The sequence below is a fragment of the Pithys albifrons genome, chromosome 19 (genome assembly GCF_047495875.1).
Source record: "Pithys albifrons albifrons isolate INPA30051 chromosome 19, PitAlb_v1, whole genome shotgun sequence".
NCBI classification, from domain to species: Eukaryota; Metazoa; Chordata; class Aves; order Passeriformes; family Thamnophilidae; genus Pithys; species Pithys albifrons.
The window spans coordinates 4,175,478-4,200,703 of record NC_092476.1 but is presented as its reverse complement, the minus strand read 5'-3'; the positions used below and the strand labels follow the sequence as shown (position 1 = coordinate 4,200,703).

Sequence of the window (25,226 nt, the reverse complement as noted above, 5' to 3'; positions counted from 1 at the left end):
ATGATCTTTAGCTTTTGTGCCTCCAATTCTCTTCAGCCGCTGCAGCAGGTAGAGGAGGGAGTAAGTGTGTGGTTTGGAGTGTTTCAGTGGGGAGACTAAACTGGGGGATAGCACTACTAAACAGTAACAGTCGGTCTCCTCCATGCTGTTTCTCTTTTGTCTAAGAAAAAGTGCTCACTCCGAATGTTGCTGTCCCTGGTACCTGGCTCGTGGCTCTCAGCAGCCATGGGGCAGTGCTGTAGCAGAGGGTCTTTAACCTGTAGTGGGGTTGGTGCAAACTGCCTCTGGCGTTGCTGTTGTCTTGGGCAGGGGTGGTAAGCTTGTCGGAGCTTTGTCAAGGACATCGATTGTCCAGAAGCATCGGATGCTTCCGAGGAGTCTTGGTGGTCTTCCAAGCAGAAATGGTTTCTAAAAAGAGTTTTTAACATGTTTTCAGAACGTTTTTGTGTCGAAGGTTTGAACTAGCGATCCACCCTCTTGCCCCATCTCCCTTCTGTCAGAGCTTGTGTCTTGTCGCTGCCGTTACTGAGTGCAGCGGACGCTGCCACACACACGCAGTGTGTGCCACACACACGCACTCCGCGCTGGGGCGGTGCCCGGGGCAGTGCCTGGGGCGGGGCCTGGGGCAGTACCCGGGGCAGGGCGGGGCAGTGCCCGGGGCGGGGCGGGGCCCGGGGCAGTACCCGGGGCAGTACCCGGGGCAAGGCGGGGCAGTGCCCGGGGCGGGGCGGGGCCCGGGGCAGTACCCGGGGCAGTGCCCGGGGCAGTACCCGGGGCAGGGCGGGGCAGTGCCCGGGGCGGGGCGGGGCCCGGGGCAGTACCCGGGGCAGTACCCGGGGCAAGGCGGGGCAGTGCCCGGGGCGGGGCGGGGCCCGGGGCAGTACCCGGGGCAGTACCCGGGGCAAGGCGGGGCAGTGCCCGGGGCGGGGCGGGGCCCGGGGCAGTACCCGGGGCAGTGCCCGGGGCAGTACCCGGGGCAGGGCGGGGCAGTGCCCGGGGCGGGGCGGGGCCCGGGGCAGTACCCGGGGCAGTACCCGGGGCAAGGCGGGGCAGTGCCCGGGGCGGGGCGGGGCCCGGGGCAGTACCCGGGGCAAGGCGGGACAGTGCCCGGGGCGGGGCGGGGCCCGGGGCAGTACCCGGGGCAGTACCCGGGGCAGGGCGGGGCAGTGCCCGGGGCGGGGCGGGGCCCGGGGCAGTACCCGGGGCAGTACCCGGGGCAAGGCGCGGCAGTGCCCGGGGCGGGGCGGGGCAGTGCCCGGGGCGGGGCGGGGCCTGGGGCGGGGCGGGCGCGCCCCCTCCCCGCGCGGGCACGAGCGGCCCCGTAAGGCCTGGGGCGGTTGCGCTCGGCGCTTCATGAATGGAGCCACGTGACCCAAATATCACGTGACGCGTCCGTGAGCGGCGGCGGCGGCGGCGGCTCGCGCGTCCCGGTCCCTCCCAGCGCGGCCTCCCCGCCCGGCCCGGCCCGGCCCGGCCCGTCCCGGCGGCCCCGGCAGGAGGTGAGCGCCACCGGCTGAGGCGGCGGGCGCGGCCCTGGCACCGGGCGGGGCGGGGCGGCGGCGCGACGGGCCGGTCCCCGGGGGCGGGCCGGGGCGGGGCGGGCGCGGCGGGCCCGGGATGGCGGGCGGGGCGGGCGCGGCGGGGCCGGGATGGCGGCGGGGGCCGCTGGGGGGCGGCAGGTGCCTCGCGGCGCCGCCACCGCTGACTTAGGGCGGGGGCTTGGGGGCCGCGCCCGCTCCGGGCCGCCCGCCCCTGACCCTCCGCGCCCGGGCCCCGCTCCGCCACCGAGCAACAGGTGCGTGGGGCCGCTGGGCCAGCGCTTGGTCCCGGGGCCACCCGCGGACATCACGGACGCATCCTGGCGCTCCTGCCGGCGGCTGCCGCCGACCCCGGCAGTGTTGCTGTCCGCAGACCGAGCCTCCGGGCGCTCAGGCCCTCCCGCTGCGGGTGCGCCCCGGTCCCCAGGCCCGCTTTTCTCGGGACGTGCCCCGCTACCGGTGGTTCTCCCGAGGAGGGCAGGTCCGGGAATGTGAGGAACCACCGGGTCGTCTCGTCCGGTTCCCGGGCCACAGGCAGGACAGCCCCACTCCCCACTGCCGGTACCTCCTCCTCGGGTGCTCAGTAACCGGGGACATGCGGCCGGGAGGTTCTGGGTCCTGTTCGTGGGGGCTGTCGGTGCTGCAGCGGCCCCGGGTGGAGCGGCTTCCTCTGCCGCGGGAGACAAGCGGCTCCTTTGGGACTGCAATGCCTGATGGACACGGAGGGTCCGGTGGTGGGTGTGCACGAGCGGGTCTCACTGTGCAGAGCCGAGGACCTCTCTGGTGGCCCAGGACACGTGAGGTTCCAGCTGCCCTGGGCTGGAAGGGTCTCAGAGACAGCCCTTTCCTTTGGCTCTGTGAGCAGAGGTAAAATCAGCTGGATGGGCAGATTCCTTGAGGGGAGAGAATTGCTGTTAGTGCCCAGGGTTGGATGGGCTCGCCAGGGACCCCCAGGGTGGGGGGACACAGGAGAGACACTGTCTGGACTCCGTAGGTGGTTGGGGGAGTCATAAGAGGAGACTGCGTGAGCTCATTTGCCAGAAAGCAACTAAGTGGAGTGTGAGATCCACGCTGGGAGGGAGCGTTCTGCTGTGCCATGCCCGAGCACTGCTGGCACACTGTGCTGCTCTGCCTGGTGCTGTGCAGCCCGTGGGGGAGCATGGCCCTGACGCTGCCCACGGGCCTCACACTGCCCACGGGCCTTGCTGGCCACAGCCCTCACACTGCCCATGGGCCTCGCTGGCTGGGCACGGCTGCAGCAGTGCCATCCCCGTGTTTCCATGTGCCTGTGACACGGCTGTGCTGGCAGCAGCGTGGACAAGGGCCCTGCTGAACCTGCACGGGGCTGTCAGTCCTGTGTGCAGCCGCTGAGCTGAGGGGAGAATTGGCTGCGCTTGTGCTGAGTTCAGGCCTTTTGAGCTCGGAGAAATGTGTCGAGACTGCAGTTTCTTCATTGCAGTCATACTGTTTGGCACTTTTCAGCATGATTTTTCTTCAGGAACCTATCAAAAGCTGAGCCATCAACAGTCTGGAGAGTTACACCAAGTTTGGTCTCTGCCATGGTGCCAGTTCTCTCTGAAACCTGCCAAACAGCCTGGTTCAAACAGGACCCAGGAAACAGCCAACAACTCTTGTTCTTCCCATTCTACTGACTACCTTATGTGTTGCTGTGTCTCATTTTGCTCCCCTTGGGAAGTGGGATGAGGAGAGGTGGGATCACCGGATGTTTTTTGGGGACAGTTCTATTGCAGCTCTGATGGCTGGTGTGGGAGGCTCCTGCCTAAGAGGGTGTTGCATTAAGAGTGCAGAGGCAGGAATGATTTGCTCCCTCTGCTGTATCTGGCTTTGCCAGTGCCTGCTGTTTCCCAGCCTGCCAAGGAGCTCTCTTCCCAGTGCCCTGCCCTATGCAGCATGTGTATGCCCTGTTTGTTTTGGATCTGCTGTAATGAAGGCAGAGTGATTGCTTGCCAGACAGCTAGAAATTCCTTAGTGCCACAAGGTAAACAAATTCCCATGGTCCCACTGACTACCTGCCCTCAGCTCCCTCTGCTTACCAGAGGACGGGGCACGTTGTTGGTCTCCCCAGCTATTCCCTCCCTTCTCCCCTTTTCTCAGCAGCTGTATTGTTTACCAGGTAGGAATAGAGGAAAGAAATAAAGCAATCTGGGAAAGAGGGCAGAACTGATTCTATGAAGCTGTTGCTCGCATGCTGGTTATCCTGCCTCTTTCCAGCTGCCTTCCCTGAGCAGCAAAGTGACCCTGCGTGCGCCGGAGCAGTCGAGTGCAGCAGACACCTTGTAGGAAGGAGCATTCTCCTCTGGGTATAAATAGCCTGGCTCCTGGCAGGCCACAGGCTTTGGTAACATCTCTGCTGGTGTTCTGGGAACTTCTGGCCCTGCTCACCTCCCACAGGTGGAAGATGCACTGTGGGGAGCCTGTGCCACTGCTGCTGGAAGAGCACAAAGTCTTATATGCTGATTTATGCATCTGGTTCTGAGCTGCAACTGGACATCAGCACTGCTGGCAGCAAGGCAGGGGCAAACAAAACGTTGTTTGACACCTGAGAGATGAAAGGGACAGTGGCATCTATAGGCTCCACAGGAACTCTGGCCAGGACTGAGGGGGTGTTGGCCCAGGCTGAGGGCAGGGGGTTGCAGTCCGGACTGCTCAAGGTGCAGCCATGTCTGTCGAATAGTATTCTGTGCAGATCAATTCTTTGGTAGAGTGTAATAGCACTCTGAACTAAAAAGCCTGAGGGGACGAGGTATATGGGCAAGAAGGAAGAGCCTGGGTATAAGTCCGTGTAAAAACAGGCCTGGGAATTGCTCTTAAGTTCTGAAGTCCTGGATGCCCTAGCAGGGAAGGAGTCTGCTCTCATCTGTTTTTCATGACTTTCTATCTTTTCCTGTGAGCACACCTTGGCGCTGAAGATAAGGATGGAGAAGGTGGTCCTGGCACTGCCAGGGACCAACAGGGACTTTCTCACAGGAGAGATCCACCACTGGGGTCAACTTTGTGTGACTGGGGGAGGTGAAGGCTGCTGAGGCATCGGCCCAAATTTGTGATGGGACCCCAGTGTGTCCAAGGCTTCCCCTTGCTCAGGGTGCTTCTTGCTCACAGTTGTGTCTTCTTGAACCATACTGATTCCATCCCTGGTGGGGGACACCTGGGTTCTGGTAGGACTGGGGAGCTTCTGAGCTGTGGTTGGGAACTGGTTAGAAGGGTGTGTTAGGGTGACTTGGTCTGCTTGGTAGTGACAAGGATGAGGCTGGGAGCAAGTGGTGCAGAGTGCTCGCCTGCTGAGTCAGCATGACTGGCCTGGAGCAGCCGCGCTCTGGACTCTGCCTGCTGCCTGCCAGGCTATTTTTAAAAATGTGGCTTCCGTGTATTCTGACTCCTCCTAGTTTTTTAATTTCCCCCACCACAAGCGAAAACCCAGCATTGCCACAAAGTCTCTGTGGAAGCAGAGGTGTGAAAGGGCAGCAGTTTTGTCTCAGGAACAGAGTCTGCTGCTTGTGAGTCCAGCTCAGCTGGCTGCTTCTCAAGTGTTGTGTGGGGAGGGGAAAACGGGATGTTCAGCAGTATGGGGTGTTGCTGCTGGAGACCCTGCCAAAGGAATGCTGTGGGCTCTGCTGCGTCCTAGGGACTAACCTGACGTTCCTTCCCTTCCAGAACCCAGCTGTCAAGGCTGTCGTGTTATGACGACCCCCAACAAAGGAAACAAGGCCTTGAAGGTAACTTGGCAGGTGGAGGAAAGGGGCATGAGGGTGGGCATAGGCATCTGCCCCAGGTGTCTCAGGTGTGTGCTGCTTTCTCTCCCAGGTGAAGCGGGAGCCAGGTGAGAATGGGACCAGCCTGACAGATGAGGAGCTGGTGACCATGTCTGTGCGGGAGCTGAACCAGCATCTACGGGGCCTGTCCAAGGAGGAGATCATCCAGCTGAAGCAGCGGCGGCGCACGCTGAAGAACAGGGGCTACGCAGCCAGCTGCAGAGTCAAGCGTGTTACCCAGAAAGAGGAACTGGAGAAGCAGAAGGCAGAGCTGCAGCAGGAGGTGGAGAAACTGGCCTCTGAGAACGCCAGCATGAAAATGGAACTCGATGCTCTCCGCTCCAAATATGAGGCTCTGCAGAACTTCGCCAGAACCGTGGCCCGGAGCCCTGTGGCGCCTGCGCGGGGGCCTCTCACCGCCAGTATGGGCCCTCTGGTCCCTGGCAAGGTTGCCACTACCAGTGTCATCACAATAGTGAAATCCAAAACGGACGCCCGGTCTTAGTGAAGCGAGTATGGCCTGAGCTTGTCTGTGCAGGGCAATTAGGCACAAAACCAGCCTGGAATCCCCAAAGCACAAACCCTCTCCATGTGGGTTCATGTTCCTTCAACTTGGCCCAGGACTGGCCTGCTGATAGCTCCAGTTTATTTTGTTGTGTCCAGATTGGTATGAGCAGTGGTGACGCGTCCCTTGTCCTGTGCAGACAGAGCTTTCCACCCAGTGGTCTGTAGCCCTTGGGTGCCCTGGGGACAAACTGTGAGGTTTTGGTTTTCTACCCAAAGTAAGTCTGTGCAGCGTGGCTGACAGAAAGGCAGGGGGGCGGCCCAAGGGAGGCTTTCTTCCTGGGGGCTGGGAATCCTAATTTTTGGTCACTTCCAAAGGCTTTATTTCATGACTATTCTGGGTGGTGCATCTTGGCACCTGAACCTGCTGCTTTTGTCTCCTTTGGTACCTGTAGTTGCAGTTGGGGTGTTCTGTGTTCTAGGTTTTCATTCCTTTCTAGGTGTGCCTCTGTGCCCTGGCTGTGGGTTTCCCTCAGATGTCCGTGCCGTTAGCTGTGTGAACTGGCAGTGGTGGGCAGGGTGCTGCTGCCGTGCTCTGTGGCTGCAGTGGGTGCCAGGGCCCTGCAGGGCCCAGCACCCTGGGGAGGGAGGGAGGGAGGCAGGGATGGTACCGCGTTGACTGCAGGCCGGTTTTGTGCCTAATGTGTTGCACTGAACAAGACCAAAATCACTAGTTGTTCCCATGTTTTGAGGGTATCAAGTGTCTCTAGTGTGATGGTTTACACAACCAGTTTATGTGGTTAAATAGCCCTTTATTTAAAGAGAGAAACATCATTTTAAGAGTTATTAAATTATCTAAGTTTAAAATTGGACAGAAGAGAGAGCGTATTTATAGTCAGCTTTTTTACCTGAGAAGGAGAGAATATTTGACCATATGAATGGGGAAATATTCTCGGAGACTTTGCTAGTTAAAAGTTAATAAATAAATAATTTTAAAGTTTCTCATGAACCTCCCGCAAACTGTTTGTGGCTCTGAGGTTAGTTTTTATAAAGAGTTATCAGACTTTATTTATAAAACTTAGAAAAAGACAAAAAAAGAGGCAAGTCCTGTTTGATATCTTTTTGCAACTGTACCAAAAGTGACTTATTCTTGACCTTGCCGGCTGCTGTCCTGTCCCCTTGGGCTGGGTTCTCTCCTCCTGGAGCTCTCTGCAGACTGTGCTGCTGCCTGTGCCGTGGGCTGTCATTTCACACTGTCGTGGTTTTCCCTAAACTTGACTGAGAGATTGAGTTGGAATCTCCGAATTCTCCAGAAGGATTCTGGCATGCAGGCAAAGGTACTGCTGGTTTTGAAGGCCAGGCTGACTGGCTGATGTGGTGATGCCTGCCCAGAGGTGTGCAGTGGGAGCATGGGCAGCTCCTGCTGAGCAGCTGACACCAGGTGACTTGGTTACCTGGATAAGGAAACGCTGCCCTTTTATTCCTGCAGCAAAGCTGGCAGAGGAGTAACATGCAGGAAACTTCTCTAGGCTTAGGAGAAGACTCATGAGATTTATCTCTGGAATTAGATGCTGTGGTCAGAACTTGTGTTGCTCTCATGGCTCCCCTGAACAAGAGGGGCAGGTCTGCCCACTGTGCAGCGTGGGGCTGGCTGGTCCCTGGTGTCCCTGCATTGCTCCCAGGGGGCTGTGGCATTGTCACTGGGGCACCTTCTGCCTGGGGCGTTGGGAGAGTGCTCAGACTCACAGCTGGGACATGGCTGAGAAGCTGTTTGTGGCCAGGCTCCATTTCAATAAACACTTTGACCCCCTTCTCCCCTTCCCAAAGATTTGAGCTGATTAACTGAATTTTAGAGAAATAGGATGAGAGTGAAGCCCATGTGATCTTTTGGCTGCCGAGGGTCGTCTGAGGGCAGGGGACAGACTAGGATGGCAGAAGTGAAGCCACAGTCTTGTGGGAAGGTACAGCCATACTGGGTGGGGTTTGGGGATTATTCTTATGTTGCTGAACTGATACTGCTGTACCCTAGGCTGAGGAGCAGGTTGGCCTGAGAAAAGCCACAGTGTGGAAAGGAACAGGTAGTTGATGGGGATTTCCTGCTGGAGGAAGAGATCAGCTTTGCTCTGATTGAGAGGGAGTTTAGGGAGTTGTTTCGGATTCTTTTCCCAGTGAACTTCCTGAATGGGAGGCAGGTTAGAACATTGCCTCTAGACTTCCTCCTTCCAGCCCTGGACTTTCTTTTCTCTGAGCTGAAGTATTTGACGTGCCCCTTCAGCTGCACTACATGGGCCATGCACTGTGCAGCACTTGCACACAGCTTTGGGCTATGGCCTTTGTCTTGCAGCTGGTGGGTGCAGTGCCTGGAAGAAGTGAGATTTTCCAAAATACAGTTTTGGAATAAAACAGTCCTGGGTTGTCAGTCTCAACCCTGTTCCTCCTGGACCAAGCCTGAGATTGCAGAAGAACACAGTGAGGCCTGAGCTGGGCTGGGAGGAGCAGCCCAGGTGTGTGTGGGGCTGGGCTGGAGCTGAGTCCCACGGCTGGAGCGCCCTGTGAACAGAGCAGGGAGCGATGGCAGCCCCGAGCCCGCCGTGTGCGCTGCGGCGGGGAGTGTCGGTCCTTGCCTTGTGTCCGTCCTTGCCGCGGTGCTGCCAAGCTGTGGGGCAGGACAGGGCCGCGGCAGTGCTGATTGCGCCGGGCCCGACCGCTGTGGTTCTGCTGCCCTGCCCTGCCCTGCCCCGCCCCGCCGCCGTGTGCTGTGCCCGCCGTGTGCCCGCAGCCCACTGTGTGCTGTGCCCGCCGTGTGCCCGCAGCCCGCTCTGTGCTGTGCCCGCAGCCCGCTGTGTGCTGTGCCCGCCGTGCCCCGCTCTGTGCTGTGCCCGCCGTGCCCCGCTCTGTGCTGTGCCCGCCGTGTGCCCGCAGCCCACTGTGTGCTGTGCCCGCCGTGTGCCCGCAGCCCGCTCTGTGCTGTGCCCGCCGTGTGCCCGCCGTGCCCCGCTCTGTGCTGTGCCCGCAGCCCACTGTGTGCTGTGCCCGCAGCCCACTGTGTGCTGTGCCCGCAGCCCGCTCTGTGCTGTGCCCGCAGCCCGCTCTGTGCTGTGCCCGCCGTGTGCCCGCAGCCCGCTCTGTGCTGTGCCCGCAGCCCGCTGTGTGCTGTGCCCGCCGTGCCCCGCTCTGTGCTGTGCCCGCCGTGCCCCGCTCTGTGCTGTGCCCGCAGCCCACTGTGTGCTGTGCCCGCAGCCCACTGTGTGCTGTGCCCGCAGCCCACTGTGTGCTGTGCCCGCAGCCCACTGTGTGCTGTGCCCGCCGTGTGCCCGCCGTGCCCCGCTCTGTCTGGGGGGACGCGCCGTGTGCGGGAGCGGCTGCGGGGCCGGGTGTCAGCGAGGCCCCGGCCGCTCCCAGCGCTGCTCCCCTGTGGTTTTGCTTTTGTTCCCAGTGCAGTGCAGGGCCCCAGGGATGTGTTCCTGCCGTGTCCAGACAGTCTGTCGTCCTGCCCGCGGCTGCCCGTGCGGAGTGGCCTTTGCCTTTGCCCGAGCCGCCATGCTGACCTCTCTCTCGTGTATAGTGTTCTGGAGTGTGACAATTCTTGTTCCTGAGGTGCTCGTCCGTTTGGTTTCCTGCCGTGAAGGGTGTCGTGTTTTCCTTCTGCTCCTCCCGGTGCCGTTCGGGCCCCCGCCCCGCACCCCCGGGGTTTGTGTATCTGTGAATTGTGTACAGTCGCTCCCGGCCGGAGCCGGGGCCGGCGGACGGCGGGGACAACCCGGAGGGCCCCTGGCTCGGCGCAGGCGGTATTTATTGCTAAGTTATTGCCGTTATTTATTCTGTACAGTGTCCGCCGCCTTTGTACGCGACAATAAAGCGCTTCAACATCCGCGGCCTGCGCGTCCTTTGGGGGCCGCCGGGCGCCAGGGGGCGCTGCGGCGCGCGGGGGCGGTGCCGGAAGCGGCACGGCCGCTCTGGCCGCAGGGCGGAAGCGGCGGAGCCGGTCCCGGTGGCGGCGGAGGCGCTTCGGAGGCGATGGCGGCGGGCGGCAGCCTGAGCCGCTCCGAGCGGAAAGCAGCAGCGCGCGCCGAGATCCTGCAGCAAGAGGAGCAGCGGGACCGGCGGAGACAGGTACGGTACGGCCCGGCCCGGCCCGGCCCGCCGCCGCGGGCCCCGCCATAAATCAGCCGTGTGCACCGGGCAGGTGTCCCGCATCTGGAGGAAGCCACCGGCGGAGCGGAGCCCCGAAGAGTGCCAGGTGCTGAGCGAGAGCGAGGACATCGTCAGGGAGCTGGAGCGGCGCCGCAAGCGGCGCGAGCGGCTGCGGCGGCGGCAGGAGGAGGTGGGCGGCCGGGGCGCGGCCGAGGGGGCCGTGTCGGTGTCGGTGACGGTGGGAGCGGAGAGGCGCTCCGGGCGGGGCGGGAGCCGCCGGGCTGGCTGCTGCCGGGGAGCTGTGCGGCCGAGCTGAACCACCGCCGTGCCCCGGTGTGTCTCCGGTCGGCCGCCCGTCGCTGGTGGCTGTGCGGGCGCGTCTCCTGGGAGGGTGGGTCAGCACGTCCTGCTCTCCAGGAAGCTTTTTCTCGTAATCCTCCGTGAGAAACGCACACATCCTTTTCATTTGGAAACCACTGCTGAGCATGCTTTGTTGCTTTTCCTGCCTGGGCCAAGCCCATCTTTAAGCATCCAAGGATATCCCTGTACCTTCTGACTCAGCGGTGCAGCAGATCTCCGAACCATGTGAACCTGTTCAGGTGTGTTTTTCAGGTGTGTGATGAACCCGAGGAGCTGAGCAGAAAGGTGGCTGAGCTGGCGGCCGCCGTGCGGAGTGCCAGGCACCTCGTCATCTACACGGGGGCCGGGATCAGCACGGTGGGTTTGGGGGAGTGGCCGGAGGGAGCCCCATCAGCGGGTGGGGTTGTCTGGACTGTTCTGTGGTTCCTGAATGCCCTCTGAGCAGACATCTGGGATGAGCCCGGGAGGCTGTGTGAGTCCATGGCCAGCACAGTGCCCAGGCTGCATCCTGGGGTCGTTCCTGCTGCCCAGGAGATCCTGTCATGTGCAGTGCACGTGGTCTGAGCAAGAGGACACTGGTCACGCCTCACTCAAGCCCCTTCAGTGACTTTTGGTGTAAAACCTCCAGCCAGTTAGTTCAGGAACATTGTGTGTTATCAGAGATGTGGGGACAACTGGGAGTTACTGGAACTTATAAACAGCAGTCTGAAAATCGTTTGGTTTCAGCAGCCCGGGGAAAGCTGAACTCTGGTTCTGCCTTTTCCAAAGTGACATCTGGCACCGTTGTGTGAGCTCTTAGACTCTGGTCTCTGCTGACATGGAGTGGCTCAGGGCAGGGTGCTGAGTGGTCTTATCACCCATGTTTGCTAGAGATGCTGAGTGGGCAGTACCAGAAACCAGAGTCTGAAGAAAATGAAAAAAGGCACAAGAATGGAGTTCTTTCTTGAAAATGTGAAGTACCAAGGGTGAAAAAGAGTTATGGAGGGATTCTATAAAAAATTGGAGAAAATAAATGCTGGAGGTGAAAATGAGAGTTGTAAGGTAGGAGAAATGAGAGAGGAAACACATGAAAAGGTTTTCCTGTGATTAGAGAACTGCTGCTCTGGAAAACTTGGAGTGAATGAAAAAGCAGGCATAGATGAAGTGTCTGTCATTGTCCTGATTGGGCCTGGGTTGGTTGTATTTGTGTACCAGAGCTCTGACCCCCCCATCAGGCCTTCTTTTCTCTCCTGGTGACAGGCAGCTTCGATCCCGGACTACAGAGGCCCCAATGGCATTTGGACACTGCTGCAGAAGGGCAGGAGCATCAGGTGAGGACCCAAATTCTGAGATGTGTGGCAGAAAACTGATCCTGGAAGATGTTAATGGCAATTCCAACTTTGTAATTTTTTTTTAACCCTTGCTGCTTGTCAGGGCTACAGACCTGAGTGAGGCAGAGCCCACGCTCACCCATATGAGCATTGCCTGCCTGCACAAGCACAACCTGGTAAGATATTTTTTCCTCACCTCATTCTTGTTCTTCTGCCTAAGAATGATAAATTCAGCAGGGAAGAAAAATCTTTTTAGGAGATTGCCTGACCATGATTTTGACTCAAGTGGCTGCACATCCATGTAGGAAAATGTGTCTGAGTCTTCCCTAGTGAGCTCCAGGCTGCAGTTCTGGCAGTTTCTCCCCTGGTGCCTTTCCTTTAACACATTGTATTTGGTGAGGCCTGGGGACCTGGCCACAAACCAGCCAGCCCTAGAAAAGCTCTGTTTAGCAGGAGGAAGTTTTCCATTTAGCTTTCACAAAGGTCTGTTCTCCACTCTCCACTCTGCTGTGGGTCCTGCTGTGATGTGCAGGCTGTTGGTGTGATTTGGGACAGCACATCACCCGCTTGGAGTGACACCTGTGGGGTCTGTGTGAGCTCAGCATTCTGTTCCCTTCAAGGTGCAGCACGTGGTGTCTCAGAACTGTGATGGGCTGCACCTGCGGAGCGGGTTACCCCGAGCTGCAATATCTGAGCTCCATGGGAACATGTACATAGAGGTGAGTGGCCAGAGCAGGACAAAGTCACTGAAGAGGAGAGGATGTAAACTCTTTATCTGTCCCTAGCTCAGAAGGAATTAATATAAGGGCTTGGCCTCTGTGCAGTTCCCATTCTCAGGCCATCAGCTTTGGTGTGAACTAGTTAGCAAGCACCAAACCCAACTCTGTAACTCTCTCTGTACTCACTGGAGCCTTCTGCTTCTGACTCCTCTTCCTCAGCCCTTCTCAGCACACAGCCAAAGGCTGCCTGTGGCTCCACTTGCTAGGTGAGGTTTTCCAAGTTAGCATCTGATCCCTGATGATCCCATCTACAGCTTCCACCATGCTGTCCCTAGAAATGCTTTTCTTCTGAGGGAAGTGGCTGCCTCCTGGCCTCTTGGTGGTGGGATGCTGATGATGTGATGGGTTTTCTGCTTTTGTCCTGCCCCAGGTCTGCACTTCGTGTACACCCAACAGGGAGTACGTGCGAGTGTTCGATGTGACGGAGCGCACAGCCCTGCACAGGCATCACACGGGCAGGCTGTGCCACAAGTGTGGGGCACAGTTGAGAGATACAATCGTCCACTTTGGGGAGAAGGGGACATTGAGACAGCCCCTGAACTGGGAAGCAGCAACAGAAGCTGCAAGCAAAGCAGATGTGATTCTTTGTCTGGGTTCCAGCTTAAAGGTAACTTTAGAGACTCGGTGAAGATTGTTAGCAGCATTCCCTCTTGGTGAAACACCTTGGTGCTGAGCAGTCTCCTCCCAAACAGACAACTGTAAACTCTGGTGTCAGGATTCGCCCACCATCTGTGATAGTCTCTCTTCCTCCCTCTTTCCCCTCCTGGTAATACATTCCTTTTCCTCTCACTGATACGGTTCACAGTCGCATGTGCCTGTGGCTGTGCTGATCGTCTCTGCTTTGTGGCAGGTTTTGAAAAAATATCCACGGCTCTGGTGCATGAGCAAGCCCCCCCAGCGCCGGCCCAAGCTGTATATCGTGAACCTGCAGGTGAGAGAGAGCCCTTGGCGCTGGGTTTAACAGGCCCCGGGGCTGTGGCCGTGGGAGGCGGAGCCGCTGCCTGGCCCCGGGCAGGAGCCCCCGCGGGGACCCGCCTGCAGCCCGCTCTGCTGTGCCTACAGTGGACCCCGAAGGACGACCTGGCCGCCCTGAAGCTGCACGGCCGCTGTGACGACGTGATGCGGCTGCTGATGGCGGAGCTCGGGCTGGAGATCCCCCGCTACGACCGGTGAGCGGCCCGGGCCCTGCGCGGCGGGAGCTCCCGGCCCGGGGCCGCCGGCAGCGCCTACAGCGCTTCTGTCCGTCCGTCCGCAGGGCGCGGGACCCCATCTTTGCGCTGGCGGAGCCGCTGCGGCCCGGGGAGGAAGGCACGCACTCGCGGAAGCCGGTGACGGTGGAGGAGCCGCGGGAGCAGCCCAGGGAGCGGGCGGAGGCGGCGGGCGGGCGCGCCGGGGGCTGGCTCGGCCGCGGCTGCGCCAAGGGCGGCCGGCGCAGGAAGGGCCGCTGAGGCGGGCGGGGCGGGGCGGGGCCGCCGGTGCCGGGGCCGCCGGTGACAGCGCGGCCATGCTGCGCAACGGGGCGGCGGGCGGCGGCGGGGCCGCGGCGGGCGGCGGCGGACACCGGCCCGTGCGCGTCTGGTGCGACGGATGGTGAGTGGGGCGGGCGGGGCCCGGCGCTGTGGCGGAGCCGTGGAAATAAACCGTGTTGGCTGCGCTGGTGCGTCCTGCTGCTCTCTTATCGGGGCCGGGGCTGGGCGAGCGGCAGCGAACGGGACCGGTCGGGAGCGCCGTCGGGCGCGGGGGCCTCGGTGGGGCCGGGCCGGTCGGTCCGGGCTGGGGGGCCCGGACCCCGCAGCACTGGGGCCGGCTCACCGCGAAGGGAAGGAGCGTGACCCGGTGACCGGGCTGTACCGGCACAGCCCTGCCCGGCAGCAGAGAGACCTTCAGCCCCAGGGCAGGCTGCCCCCCCGATCCCAGCGAAGGGCATTCCGGTGTGCTTGGGCTCACCCGGCCCTTCTCGTTCCAGCTATGACATGGTGCACTATGGCCACTCGAACCAGCTACGCCAGGCACGGGCCATGGGCGATTACCTGATCGTTGGGGTCCATACGGATGGTAAGATGTTTTCCCAGGTTTCACCTCGTGCAGGCCTTTGAATCACCCAGCAACGTTAGCCCTGAGAGAACCGAGAGCTCCTGATATGCTCAGGTTTCTTCCTGCACCTGTTCCAGTAGCAGCAGCGTCCAGGAGAAAAATGTCCCTTCCCTGGATGAGGGAGTGGAGTTACCCCCGTCATGCATTCAGAGTGAGGGTTAGGCGGGTCAGAGCTTGCAGTCTCTGAGGGGTGATCTGTATTCTGTGCTGTAAAATCACTTGAACCAGTTGAAAATCAGTCTGGTTTGGCTGGTATGAGCTGCAGAACTGATGTTTCAAAACAAGTTGCTGTGTGGAAAAAAGTAATTTCAAGCCTGTGTGGAATTAAGTGATAGGAACAAGTTCTTGCATGTGCAGATGTACCTTAGATGGGTTTATGGATGCAGAATTTCTAGCATGAGCCAAGCATAGTATGAAGCTATTGTTTAAGAAGGGGATTTCCCTTGGGGAGATGCAAGGGTGCCCAGCTCATCCCCTCAAGAAGAAGTATTTGGGTACTGGGAAGCACTAAGACCTTTTGACCTCCAAGTAAATTCCAGGGCCCTTGTTACATGCTTAGGAAATGCAACTGAATCAAAATCTAATCTATCTGGGGCTTCCTTCATTACAGATGGATCCCAAGCTGAGGATAACCCTGCAGTGAAGCCCATGGAATGAGTGAGGCTGCTGTGGCTGAGAGTCTCTGTAGCTGCAGGACATAATTCTATCTGGATTTTAACTGGATTTTTGTTTCTCCTCCAGAGGAGATTGCCAAGCACAAGGGCCCTCCCGTCTTTACACAGGAGGAGAGGTACAAAATGGTGCAAGCCATCAAGTGGGTGGATGAGATTGCTCCTGGAGCTCCCTATGTGACCACGCTGGAAACTCTGGACAAGTACAGCTGTGACTTCTGTGTGCATGGGGGTGAGTGGTGCCTCAGGCAGTGGCTGTGCTTGCCAGGGCCCGTGGAGGCTGCGGGTTCAGGGTACTTTGCTGTGGACTGAGCAACATCCTGGCCAGTGCTGGTACCTGTGTGTGCAGAGCTCTGCCTTCCCAACAACTGCACAGCTGCTCCTGGGCTGGTGGTCTGGAGAAACGTGTTGGTGGGCTCAGCATCTTGAGAGTGGCCAGAGCCCTTGGTTTTAACCAGCCCTTTCACTTACCAAAGTGAAATGTGTTGTTTGACAATTATCCTGAGATTGCCCTTAGCACCAGTAGAAATTTGTGTGGAGATGGAAGTAATTTACAAAATTTAAATGTGAAAAACACTGAAAAAGGTAAGCATGCAGAAATACGATGTTTATACATACTTATGCTGCGATGAGATCAGAGTCAAAAAGCTTCTCTCTTTATCCGACTGATAAGCTGTTCAGGGGCTCAGCTGACTGTATGGCCAGAGATCTAGTTCTTACTGTGAACACTTTTTGGTGTTCAGTTGCTGGAGAGAACCAGTGTTCTGAGGAAACGCTCTTGCTCTGGGACTCTGTCCCTTCCTGGGGTGCTGCTGAAGCTCGTTCAGCCTCAGCCCCTCCTCCTTGCCCCTCTGAAGGAATTTTGTTAGTTTGACCAGGAGTAGTCTTTGCACTCATTTCGTGTATCTCTCATCTGATCCCAGCCACCTGCTATTGATAAGCTAAGTGTTTCATTAAATGTAAATAAATCCTTAATCTTTACAAGATAGATATGCTTTTTCACGTGGATGGGGTGGCTATAAAATTCCTCATTAACGTCATTGCCTGCCCTGAATGTGTTTGGGGTACATGACCTCTTACAGGGCTTAGTGAGGGTCTGTGGCAGTGGAGGAGTGCTTGTGGTCTCTGCTGCAGCTGCCCTCGTTCACCTTCTCTGCCAGATCATTCTGTGTTTCCCCCTGAGCAATACCTTGCTGCTGCAGTTTTGCCAGGTTGTGTTTGTGCAAAAACTAAGTTTGGAAATAGGTGATTTTACCTGGGAAGTTGGCAGCAACCCCACTGTTTGTGCCTCCCTGCTGGCACTCAGAGCTGTGCTGGCAGTGTGTTCCCTCCTGTCTCTGTGACCTGAGGGGAGGGTGTTTGGCTTTTAGAACTGAGCAGGACCGAGCCACCTGACTGTGTGGGAGCACTCATGGGCTGCCAGTGCCTGCTCTGCCCTCCAGCTGGTTTGGCAAAGGGAAGCCAGCTTAGCTTTCACTTGTGAAGGTTTTGTACCATCACCAAAGTAGGTGAGAGCTGTTTGTGCAGAGGGAGTTGGGAGCCGTATGCCAGAGATGAATTGGAATTACCTCTGTGAAAGGGTCACTGGATGTCACTGAAAGTACCATCATTAAGGGGAAGAATTTTCAATTGGATGAGTGTTTTGTTGAGTGAAAACTTGTAACATGAACTAATGGTTAAAACTATTCCTAGAGGAGCTAAAAGGTGCTTTTTAGCACTGAGACGGGTGCTGCATGTTTATTATCATTCAGACAGTAATCAGCTGTGCCTGCTGCTGGATCAGTGCAAGGGCACCTGGCTCAGCTTTTCTGGACTCTCAAAAGCAGTGGGCCAGATGGGTAATGGCATCTAACACGCAGGAATCTCTGTGTCTCCAGAGACACAGCAGTCTTACAAAGCCCTGGTGTTTCTGTGGGGCACAGGTCGGGTTCCTCATGTATACACAGGGATTTGGATTGCAGAGTTCTAGTCTGGCTTGCACATGGAACCTGCTCAGCTGCAGCTTTTGTGGAGGAGGGGTGGGGCACAGTTCTGAGTCTTTTCTCTCTCTACAGATGACATCACCTTAACTATTGATGGCAAGGACACCTATGAGGAAGTGAAGACAGCAGGGCGATACAGGTGACCTTTCGCTGCTTACCTTCTTATGCTTGTTTGGGCAGAGTTTTCTGGGATTTCCTGCCCTGGAGGGAAGTCAGATGAAACACAGCTGTCCAGGTCACACCTGAATTTGGCTATACGTGTGTCAGAGCTTCAGTTGCTCCCGGCATTTTGGCTTCAGGGAAGCGGGGCAGACAGCCCTGCCTGAGGGGCAGTTCCTGGCAGATTCTGGTTCTGGATTTGAAGCCCCAGCAGGAGCTGGTTCCATTGGGAAGTGTGGCCAAGGGAAGTGTTCCTCACATGAGCAGTTGCCATGGCATGAGGATGGTGCAGAGGCTCAGCAAATGAATGCTGTACTTGATACTGGAAGCAGGGAGAAGGAAGGCTTTCTGAGGATGGCCCCTGGTTTGGATTTAACAGGTGTCACAGGTGTTCCTGTGCTAATGCTGGGAAGACAGGAGCATACACTCCCGTGGCTTCTGCTTCATCTTTGGCTTGTCTTCCCCAGGGAATGCAAACGCACCCAAGGTGTGTCCACCACCGACCTTGTTGGCCGCATGCTGCTCATGACTAAAGCTCACCACAGCAACATAGTGAGTAAGAGGGCTTTGGGTGGGAGGTGGAGTCCAGGGCACGTGCCAGCTCTTCCCTTTTGCTGTCCTGAACGGTGATAGAGCTCCTGGGCCTGGCTCCTGGGTGCATGGAGAATGGGCAAGCTGATTATGGGCAGTGGCAGCAAAACAACCTGCTTATGTTTGCTTAAGCCTGTCTGAGATCACAGTGTGATCTCAGCATGTGCTGCTTTGGGAAGGTGTGGCAGGATAAAGGCTATGTGGCCTCGTGATCAGTGTGGGCTTTGGGAACGTGAGAGGAACTGCAGGCCAGCCCACAGCTTCTCCCAGCATGAAACAGGACAGTGCAGGCACACTGATCTGTCAGCCCAGGGCTGCCAGAGTTGGAAACTCCTCTCCCTTCCCACTGAGCTTCATCCTTCTGCCTTCTGCTGTCTCTGGTCTGATCAGACCTTCCTTGAGTCTCAGCTCACCCTCTGGTTAGGAGCTGACCTAAGCAGGGGAAAGTAAAGGAAGTGGTTTTATGTTGGTTAATGAGTTGAATTTACTGAGTAATGAAGCAATCCATGAATGGAGTCACCTGGATACTGCAGGAACAAGATGAGGGACTCACAGGAGAGTTCAGGGGCAGAGAGAGATGTTTGGGTGTGCTGAGCTGTTAGATTGGCTTAGCTGTAACATGTGAGTTTGCACCAAGATCTGTCTAGTGCTGCTGGCTGCTGCAAAGACCTGAGCCTGGCTCTTGTGAGGGTCTTTGGCAGGAGGAGGGATGCTGTCCTGTCAGAGGCTCTCCTGGCTGAGGGAGGTGTGCAGCAATGTTGGGGCTGCAGGCTGGGCAAGAACCACCTTTGCTGGTGATACCAGGCTGGGATCAGACAGGGACACGTTTCCTCTGACTCATGCTGAGACACAGCTCTGGTTTAGGTATTAACCTGTTTGTCAGCATTCAGTGCCATGGATCCACATTGTGCAGTTTGAACCTGGCCTTCCCCCACACAAGTGTATCTTGGTTGGATGAGCTGTGCAAGTGCTTAAATATTTTGACTCTTTATCTCCCTTCAGGATGAGGACCTAGACTATCGGAAGCACACTGACAACTTTGGGAAGGTAATGTGAGTTTTGGTCGTGGACGTCTGGTTATTGTCCTGCCTGAGAAGGATTCCCAATGTGCTTTCTGGCCTATTGCAGGCTTGTTTGTTCCCCTACGTGTAGCAGTAATGTCTTGGTGGATGTCTGCTGCCCCTGCAGGGCAGAGCCTGCAGCAGGTGCCATGAGCAGGTGTGGCACAGGGCAGCACATGAGCTGTCCTTCAGCAGGGCCCAGTGAGCCTATGCTGGGTCCCTTCCTTGCTTGTAAATTCCTTCCTGCCGCTTCCCCTGGGACCCATGTGCCCATGATTCCAGCCCAGGGACTGCCTCTGCGGATGCTCCTTCCAGTGCTTGTGTTGTTTTGGAGGTGTTGCCGTGGGTCTGGGCGCGTTGGCGCAGCGGGCGCGTGGTCACGCTGTGCTGCAGAGCTCCAGGGGCCGGGGCTCGGCTCACATTGCCTTCAAAGAGCCATCAGCCCTGTTTATTTCCCTGGGAGCTGGATTGTCCCTGGTTAATGAGCTGCACTTGCAGCTTGAGCCAGTCTTTTTACTCACAGGGGGTTTGCTGGCCTGGCTGAGCCATCCTTAGTTTGCCACCACATTGGGTTCTTTGAGCAAGTGGTATGGGGCGTGTTGCTCCAGCATGGCTGTTTCCTGGGGCTTGGATCTGGGGAGAAAGGATCAGGGCACTGGGTACCCTGCATGACCCTGAGAGCTGAGCTGTCTGCATGCTGCCCTTTGCATGGTCTGCCCTGGCCTTGGCTGCAGTATCTGTGTCCTGCCAAGTCCTGTGGAGTAGATTTGGGGAAGCAGAAAGGGTGACCTGGTGGCTGTTTGTACAACTGCCATGTGGTGGAGACTGAGCTCTATCCTTGGAGCTGAGGTGATCCCCTCCCAGTCTGGCCAGACAGGTGTCCTGAGGCTTGGCAGAGTGTAGGTAGGTATCCTGTGGTTTCCTGAGCATGCTTTGCCTCTCCTGAAAATGGGAGCCTGCCCTGTTGCCTTCCTCCTTCCTGAGCTTTCTTCTTGGCATCTCCTTTAGCTGGCTGCTGAGGGGATGATTTAGACAGAGCATAAAAGGCTTTTTTGAGATTGCCTAAATATTTGGTAGGAATGTAGAAAGTCCAAGCTGCTGGGAGTTCTGACAATTGCCAGAAAATTCAGGCGAGCAGATTGCCTGGTGTTGTGCTCTGAGTTGTCCAAGCCCCTTCACAGAGCCCAAAAAGAAACCATGTCTGGTGTGTGTTTCCATAGGGGCCCAAAGGTCACAGTCCCTGGACTGGGGTCTCACAGTTCCTGCAGACATCTCAGAAGATCATCCAGTTTGCATCAGGGAAGGAGCCACAGCCAGGAGACACCATCATCTATGTGGCTGGAGCTTTTGACCTGTTCCGTATCCTTGACTCTGTTTTGTTGCAGCACTGGTCTGTCTTTGACATTTTCATGTTAGGAGGTACCTGACTGGATATTTGCCTCTTTATTTTTTTTTACTTTTCTGTAGCTATATGTGAGGGAGGAAGCAGGAGTTAATTCTTCCTGGCAGCTTCTTAGTCACAGGATGCTGAGAAAGGAGTTATACAGCTCTTCTCTGGAGAGATCTGTGGCTATTGGAGGATTTCAGGAAGGCAGTTGGATACTCTCCATGCTCTAGTGATTGCAGTGAGGACTGGCTGCCAGAGACCAAGGCACTGCAACAGGGCATCTGGAGCCGATGCTTTGTCCCTGGCACAGGCTTTGAGGCTTTGTGCCAGAACATCTGGAACAGGTCAAAATTCTGGACAAAGGCAAAGCTGAGACTATGTAAGGTGGAGCTGAGATGATCTCTGGCTTTTGCCCAAATCTGTGGAGCCTGACGATGGAGGCAGCAACTGTTCTTAGGACACAGGCAATGAGTAGTGCAAGAGTTAACTCCTTGGGATTCCTCTCTCCAACTGTCATTTTACAGTGACTGTTTCTGCCTTCTTTTCCTTACTTTCCATGTGAGCTTCAATTCCTTTAACAGATCTGCAGATGTTGGGCATGTAGATTTCCTGGAGAAGGTTCACCAGCTGGCGGAGAAACCCTACATCATTGCTGGGCTGCACTTCGATCAGGTCCGTGTAGAACCTGTCCAAAGGCAGAGCAGCTTGGCCCTGTTCCCTGAACCAGGCAGGCTGTGCTCCGGGAGACAGGACAGGGATGTATTTGCCAATACAGGAATTTCATTCTGGGAGAGAGTGAAAGGGGTTGCTCTGTCTGTCTTCTGACTGTGCCTGGTCCTTTGCCATAGGAGGTGAATCGCTACAAAGGGAAGAACTATCCCATCATGAACATCCATGAGCGAACCCTCAGTGTCCTGGCCTGCAGGGTGAGTGGGTGCCTCTGCACTGTTGCAGAAATTCCCTGGAGCTCGGTGGTGTTCACCTGTGCCCAGTGATCTCACATGAGTTCCTTGGTGTGCACTGAGAAGGCAAAGGCAACACAGATCACTTGAGGCTGCCAGAGGTGCCGATGAGCTCTTGGAAGGCTCTGCTGGGCTCCTGTGCCATCCTGGCTGACCTGAGCTCGTGAGCTATCACAGCAGGGGCTGTGTGGCTCCATGCAGCAGGTGTGCTGGCAGAACACTCTGCTCTCCCTGCAGCAGGGGAGAAAATTCCTAAGTCGGAACTGTGGGTAGCCCCAGAGCAATTAACTTATTGGATTTGCTCTATAGGCATAGAAGGGATGTTTTTTAGGGGAACAAAAAAGCTGCTGTGTGACAAGCAGTGGCTGGTGAACCTACTTCCCTGTTCCTTTACTTGAGTTCCTGATTCTTTAGCCAGATGACCTGCTCAGGTCTTGTTAGGACACAGGTGGCCTCTGGCTTGGGGTTGTTTTTTTGATTGATTGGGGGTTTTTTTCAAATCTGAACTCTACCTGGTTGCTTTTCTAGTATGTCTCGGAGGTGGTGATTGGAGCTCCCTATGCTGTCACTGCCGATCTGTTGGATCACTTCAGGGTGAGTCCTTGCACACAGGTGGACATGAAGATACTGGTGTGTGATGGGCTTGGGGAGGTGAAGTGGTGCAGGATATCACAGGGGTGTGAGAGGGAGGTGTCCTGCTCAGTGGGTTACAGGGAGCTCCAGAGGCACTGCCAGGCTGGTGCATGAGAGTGGTTTTGCTGGTCTCCTTGCTGTCCTTAGTGGGAGCAGTGACAAGGGAACATCCCTGTCATCTTTTGGGTCTCATGAGCAGCTTCATGTCCTCCTTCAGGTAACACTTGTGTGTCATGGGATGACTGAGGTGGTGCCAGACAAGGATGGTTCTGATCCGTACGAGGTAAGGTGGCAGCTGCTTTGTCAGCGTTTGGTAGACACAGCCTGACTCTGGTTGTGTTCCTGGGCTGAGAAGGTGTATTGCAGAGGATGCTGCCTGGGCAGGGCCTTGGCAGATGATGCTGTTTCCTATCCACCCTGGAGGGCAGCTATTTGGAGCAGAGACTGTAAATCATTCCCAACAGCTCCACTCTTACTGGCACTGGTTTGCTCTGCCTGTTTCTGATGCTTTCATGGTAGGGTGAGAAATCCTTCATAGTTTTCCTTGTGCCCAACCTGAGCAGCTCCCATGTACATGCTGGTTCTGCCCCTGAGGTCACTGTGCATCCTGCCTGGCTGGCTGCAGGACGTGCCACAGCTCAGCTGTCACTGCTGAGCTGCATCCTGAGGTCTGTGTGTTTCCACAGGAACCGAAGCGACGCGGCATTTTCCAGCTGGTGGACAGTGGCAGCAATCTCACCACAGATCTAATTGTGCAAAGAATCATCAAGAACAGGTTGGACGTTTTCACCTCCCAGTTCTGTCACATGCTGTCCTGACCATAGAGTCTGTGGATTGACAAATGGGATCAAACAGGGAGAGAAGGGGTTATCCAAAGGCACAGTCAGCAAACTGGTCCTTCCTCTTCCATAGCTTGGGCAGGCTGTAAGTGTGGATGTACCAGTCTGCACAGGGAAAGGAACTGCTGAACTTTGCTGTGTCAGAACACGCTGAAAGGCATGGGGTTTGTTTTTTTAATTAATTATAAATTTCTTTGCTGTATTCTGGGGGGAAGAGCATGTTACTTCTTTCAGAGCTTTGCTCTTTTAAGCCTGAGCCCTTCACTTCTAGCAACCTTGGGGTTGGATCAGCGGTAAATTTGATTTTGGTGTTACTGCACTATGTGATCTGTCCCAGGACAGCCCAAGATCACAATAGTAACTTCTTCCACAGAGGGAGAAATAAGTAGTGTGGGAGCCCAGGACGGCAGTCATGACAACAGCCAGGGGAAGCTCTGGGAGAGGCTGAGGAAGCATTTGGGGGCCCAGCAGGGATTCTGAGGTGCTCTCAGAACAGAGCAGTGTAGGGAAAGGCAGTGATCTCCTGCTCCAGGTGCTTTTTTCTACAAGAGATATGGGTGGATGAGAATCTCATGGTGTTGTGTGATTGATGCAGGCTGGAGTTTGAAGCTCGGAACCAGAAGAAGGAAGCGAAAGAGCTGGCTGTGCTGGAGGCCATGAGGAGGCTGGAGGAGAAGCAGTAGGCTGCACAGTGGATGTGTGGGCCACAAGAGCTGCAGCAGCCTTACCCTCTGTGGGAGCAACAGCTCTTGGGGAAGGGATGCCTGAAGGGGGGCAGTGCTGCCCCACGCAGGATATGCTGTCCTACCCTCTGCTGTCCTAGCTCCTTCTGCACTAATTATGCAGACATAATGAGTCAGGATCCCGCTGCCTAGTTTTATCTCTGTTAATCAGCCTCTGTCCCCTCCCCGGAGGAGATTTGACAAAAAAATTGGTTTTAATTATAACTAATGTTTTAACATGTTGATGTGCTTTTACCTTCTGCCATTTCTGGCTCTTAGTAGGAGGGAAGTGGAGAGGCTGCCCAGGCCCCAGACATGGGTTTCCTGACCAGGGTCTGTGTTCCAGAGAAGCCCCTGGAGCAGTGCTGGGGGCAGCTTGACAAACAGAGTGGCCTCGGGCTGGGGGACATGGCCCCTCCAGTTTCTCCTGCAGCCTTGCATGGAGACCCGAGGCTGTCAGTGCTGGCTGCTGGAGGTGCTGCCAGGCCCTGGGGTCTGCTGTGCTGCCTCTCCTCAGCCCCTGCCCCTGCAGAGACCCAGAGCTACTCTGGACTGAGCTGGATAAAGGCAAATGATTTGCTGTTCCAGTGACAGGCAGGAGGTGGCAGGTGCTGAGGGGGCACATGGTGCAGGGACCCTCCACCCAGGCATTTCTCCACATAAGGCATGGGAACCCTGGGGGCTTCTCCCAAAGGCTTTTGTGAGACAGCAGGAACTGGTGCCTTGTGTGGACTGTGCTCAGAGCCTCCTTGTTGCTGCTGCCAGAGTCCACCTTGTGGCCAACAGGTCACCTGAGGGTGAAGTTTCAGAGCTGTTTTCTGAGGGCTGATGTGCAGTATGTCAGGGGCTGAGGAGGAGGAGGATGGATACTGTGCTGAGCCCCTTCTGCCTCTTACATTCCAGGGTGCTGTGGTGGGTGTCCTGAGCTGCTCCCTGCACTGTGCCAGACAGTCCTTCCAGGCCCGGTCTGGTGTCTTTGCTGTTGTAAACTTTTATTGCTGATCATTAATAAAATGTTGAAGAGTTGTGCTTAGGTCTCTTTGGATCTCAAGCCCAGGTAGCAGAAAGGGGGTACAGGGAACATGTGCTGGGACCCCACCATGCTGGGCACAGCAGCTCCTTGCCCCTGGAGCAGCTCTGCCTCAGCGCTGTTAGCCCCTTCCTGGGCTCTGCCAGCTGTGAAATGCACAAATTCTGCCACAGGCACCACAGAGGGGTTTGTCCCTAAGGACAAACAGCTCCACCCCAGTGAAGCAGCTGCCCCAGGGACAGGGCAGGTACTGCTGGTATTAAAAAACGACAGAAAGCACTTTATTGCTGCTGGGGACCCTGCCAGGGGTGGGCACTGGGGCTGGATTGGGTGCTCTGCTCCTGGCCTCGCCTCAGGGGAGGAGGTGGCCACCCTGGGTACCTGTCCAGGGTTGCCTTTGCCAGGAAACAGGTGCTACTGGGGGGCTGCTGCCACCCCTGTCATCGCTGAGCCTGTGCTGGGGCTGGAGTTGCCCCAGGGTGTCCTGCAGTGCAGAGTCAGCCCGGGGTCCTGGGCAGGGTCTCGTGCAGGGTCAGCAGGGCCTTCCTGTCCAGCCCCTCCACCCCTGCCGTCCCCACACTGGGCCCTCTCAGCTCAGGCATTTTGTTCTGCCGGGTCTCAGCAGCCTTGGCAGAGCCCTCCAGACCCGGGTGGGCTCTCCCCACCCCACATCAACCCCCTGCCCTGGAAGAGCAGACAC

At 56.9% G+C, this 25,226-nt stretch overlaps 4 protein-coding genes across 12 annotated transcripts; all 4 read left to right on the top strand.

Annotated features, from left to right (window-relative positions):
• LOC139680940 (calcium-binding protein P-like) lies at positions 1-1,325 on the top strand. Its single transcript, XM_071573992.1, has 2 exons — positions 1-60; positions 501-1,325. The coding sequence occupies exons 1-2, from the start codon at positions 1-3 to the stop codon at positions 1,323-1,325; spliced, it is 885 nt and encodes a 294-aa protein (XP_071430093.1).
• MAFG (MAF bZIP transcription factor G) lies at positions 1,322-6,411 on the top strand. 6 transcript variants are annotated; one of them, XM_071573887.1, is made up of 3 exons: positions 1,322-1,499; positions 5,211-5,272; positions 5,361-6,411. In XM_071573887.1, the coding sequence occupies exons 2-3, from the start codon at positions 5,237-5,239 to the stop codon at positions 5,811-5,813; spliced, it is 489 nt and encodes a 162-aa protein (XP_071429988.1). In that variant the 5' UTR covers positions 1,322-1,499; positions 5,211-5,236; the 3' UTR covers positions 5,814-6,411. The 6 variants fall into 6 exon arrangements, with proteins under 6 accessions (XP_071429988.1, XP_071429989.1, XP_071429992.1 ...); XM_071573888.1 differs by lacking the exon at positions 1,322-1,499 and adding an exon at positions 1,752-1,795; XM_071573891.1 differs by lacking the exon at positions 1,322-1,499 and adding an exon at positions 2,020-2,099.
• A 68-nt stretch (positions 6,412-6,479) lies between these two features.
• On the top strand, positions 6,480-13,843 carry SIRT7 (sirtuin 7). 3 transcript variants are annotated; one of them, XM_071573879.1, is made up of 10 exons: positions 6,480-9,925; positions 9,999-10,136; positions 10,559-10,663; positions 11,546-11,616; positions 11,720-11,792; positions 12,237-12,335; positions 12,766-13,002; positions 13,246-13,326; positions 13,458-13,564; positions 13,651-13,843. In XM_071573879.1, the coding sequence occupies exons 1-10, from the start codon at positions 8,384-8,386 to the stop codon at positions 13,841-13,843; spliced, it is 2,646 nt and encodes an 881-aa protein (XP_071429980.1). In that variant the 5' UTR covers positions 6,480-8,383. The 3 variants fall into 3 exon arrangements, with proteins under 3 accessions (XP_071429980.1, XP_071429982.1, XP_071429983.1); XM_071573881.1 differs by lacking the exons at positions 13,458-13,564; positions 13,651-13,843 and adding an exon at positions 13,088-13,161; XM_071573882.1 differs by lacking the exons at positions 13,458-13,564; positions 13,651-13,843 and having other exon boundaries at positions 13,088-13,275.
• Positions 13,833-24,525, top strand: PCYT2 (phosphate cytidylyltransferase 2, ethanolamine). 2 transcript variants are annotated; one of them, XM_071573884.1, is made up of 13 exons: positions 13,833-13,985; positions 14,362-14,450; positions 15,231-15,392; positions 17,215-17,281; positions 17,769-17,853; positions 18,895-18,939; positions 20,174-20,312; positions 20,930-21,012; positions 21,189-21,266; positions 21,831-21,896; positions 22,153-22,218; positions 22,622-22,710; positions 23,370-24,525. In XM_071573884.1, the coding sequence occupies exons 1-13, from the start codon at positions 13,900-13,902 to the stop codon at positions 23,455-23,457; spliced, it is 1,143 nt and encodes a 380-aa protein (XP_071429985.1). In that variant the 5' UTR covers positions 13,833-13,899; the 3' UTR covers positions 23,458-24,525. The 2 variants fall into 2 exon arrangements, with proteins under 2 accessions (XP_071429985.1, XP_071429984.1); XM_071573883.1 differs by lacking the exon at positions 18,895-18,939 and having other exon boundaries at positions 13,847-13,985.
• The last annotated feature ends 701 nt before the right edge of the window (positions 24,526-25,226 follow it).

Coding starts and splice junctions, on each gene's coding strand:
- LOC139680940 (XM_071573992.1), top strand. CDS start 1: ATGATCTTTAGCTTTTGTGCCTCCAATTCTCTTCAGCCGCTGCAGCAG. Junction 61..500: donor TGCAGCAGGTAGAGGAGGGA/GTAAGTGTGTGG, acceptor CCCTTCTGTCAG/AGCTTGTGTCTTGTCGCTGC.
- MAFG (XM_071573885.1), top strand. CDS start 2,252: ATGGACACGGAGGGTCCGGTGGTGGGTGTGCACGAGCGGGTCTCACTG. Junction 2,406..5,210: donor CTTTGGCTCTGTGAGCAGAG/GTAAAATCAGCT, acceptor CTTCCCTTCCAG/AACCCAGCTGTCAAGGCTGT. Junction 5,273..5,360: donor AAGGAAACAAGGCCTTGAAG/GTAACTTGGCAG, acceptor TTTCTCTCCCAG/GTGAAGCGGGAGCCAGGTGA.
- SIRT7 (XM_071573879.1), top strand. CDS start 8,384: ATGGCAGCCCCGAGCCCGCCGTGTGCGCTGCGGCGGGGAGTGTCGGTC. Junction 11,617..11,719: donor CAGAAGGGCAGGAGCATCAG/GTGAGGACCCAA, acceptor GCTGCTTGTCAG/GGCTACAGACCTGAGTGAGG. Junction 13,327..13,457: donor TGTATATCGTGAACCTGCAG/GTGAGAGAGAGC, acceptor CTGTGCCTACAG/TGGACCCCGAAGGACGACCT.
- PCYT2 (XM_071573884.1), top strand. CDS start 13,900: ATGCTGCGCAACGGGGCGGCGGGCGGCGGCGGGGCCGCGGCGGGCGGC. Junction 21,013..21,188: donor CTGGGCTGCACTTCGATCAG/GTCCGTGTAGAA, acceptor CCTTTGCCATAG/GAGGTGAATCGCTACAAAGG. Junction 22,711..23,369: donor CAAAGAATCATCAAGAACAG/GTTGGACGTTTT, acceptor TGATTGATGCAG/GCTGGAGTTTGAAGCTCGGA.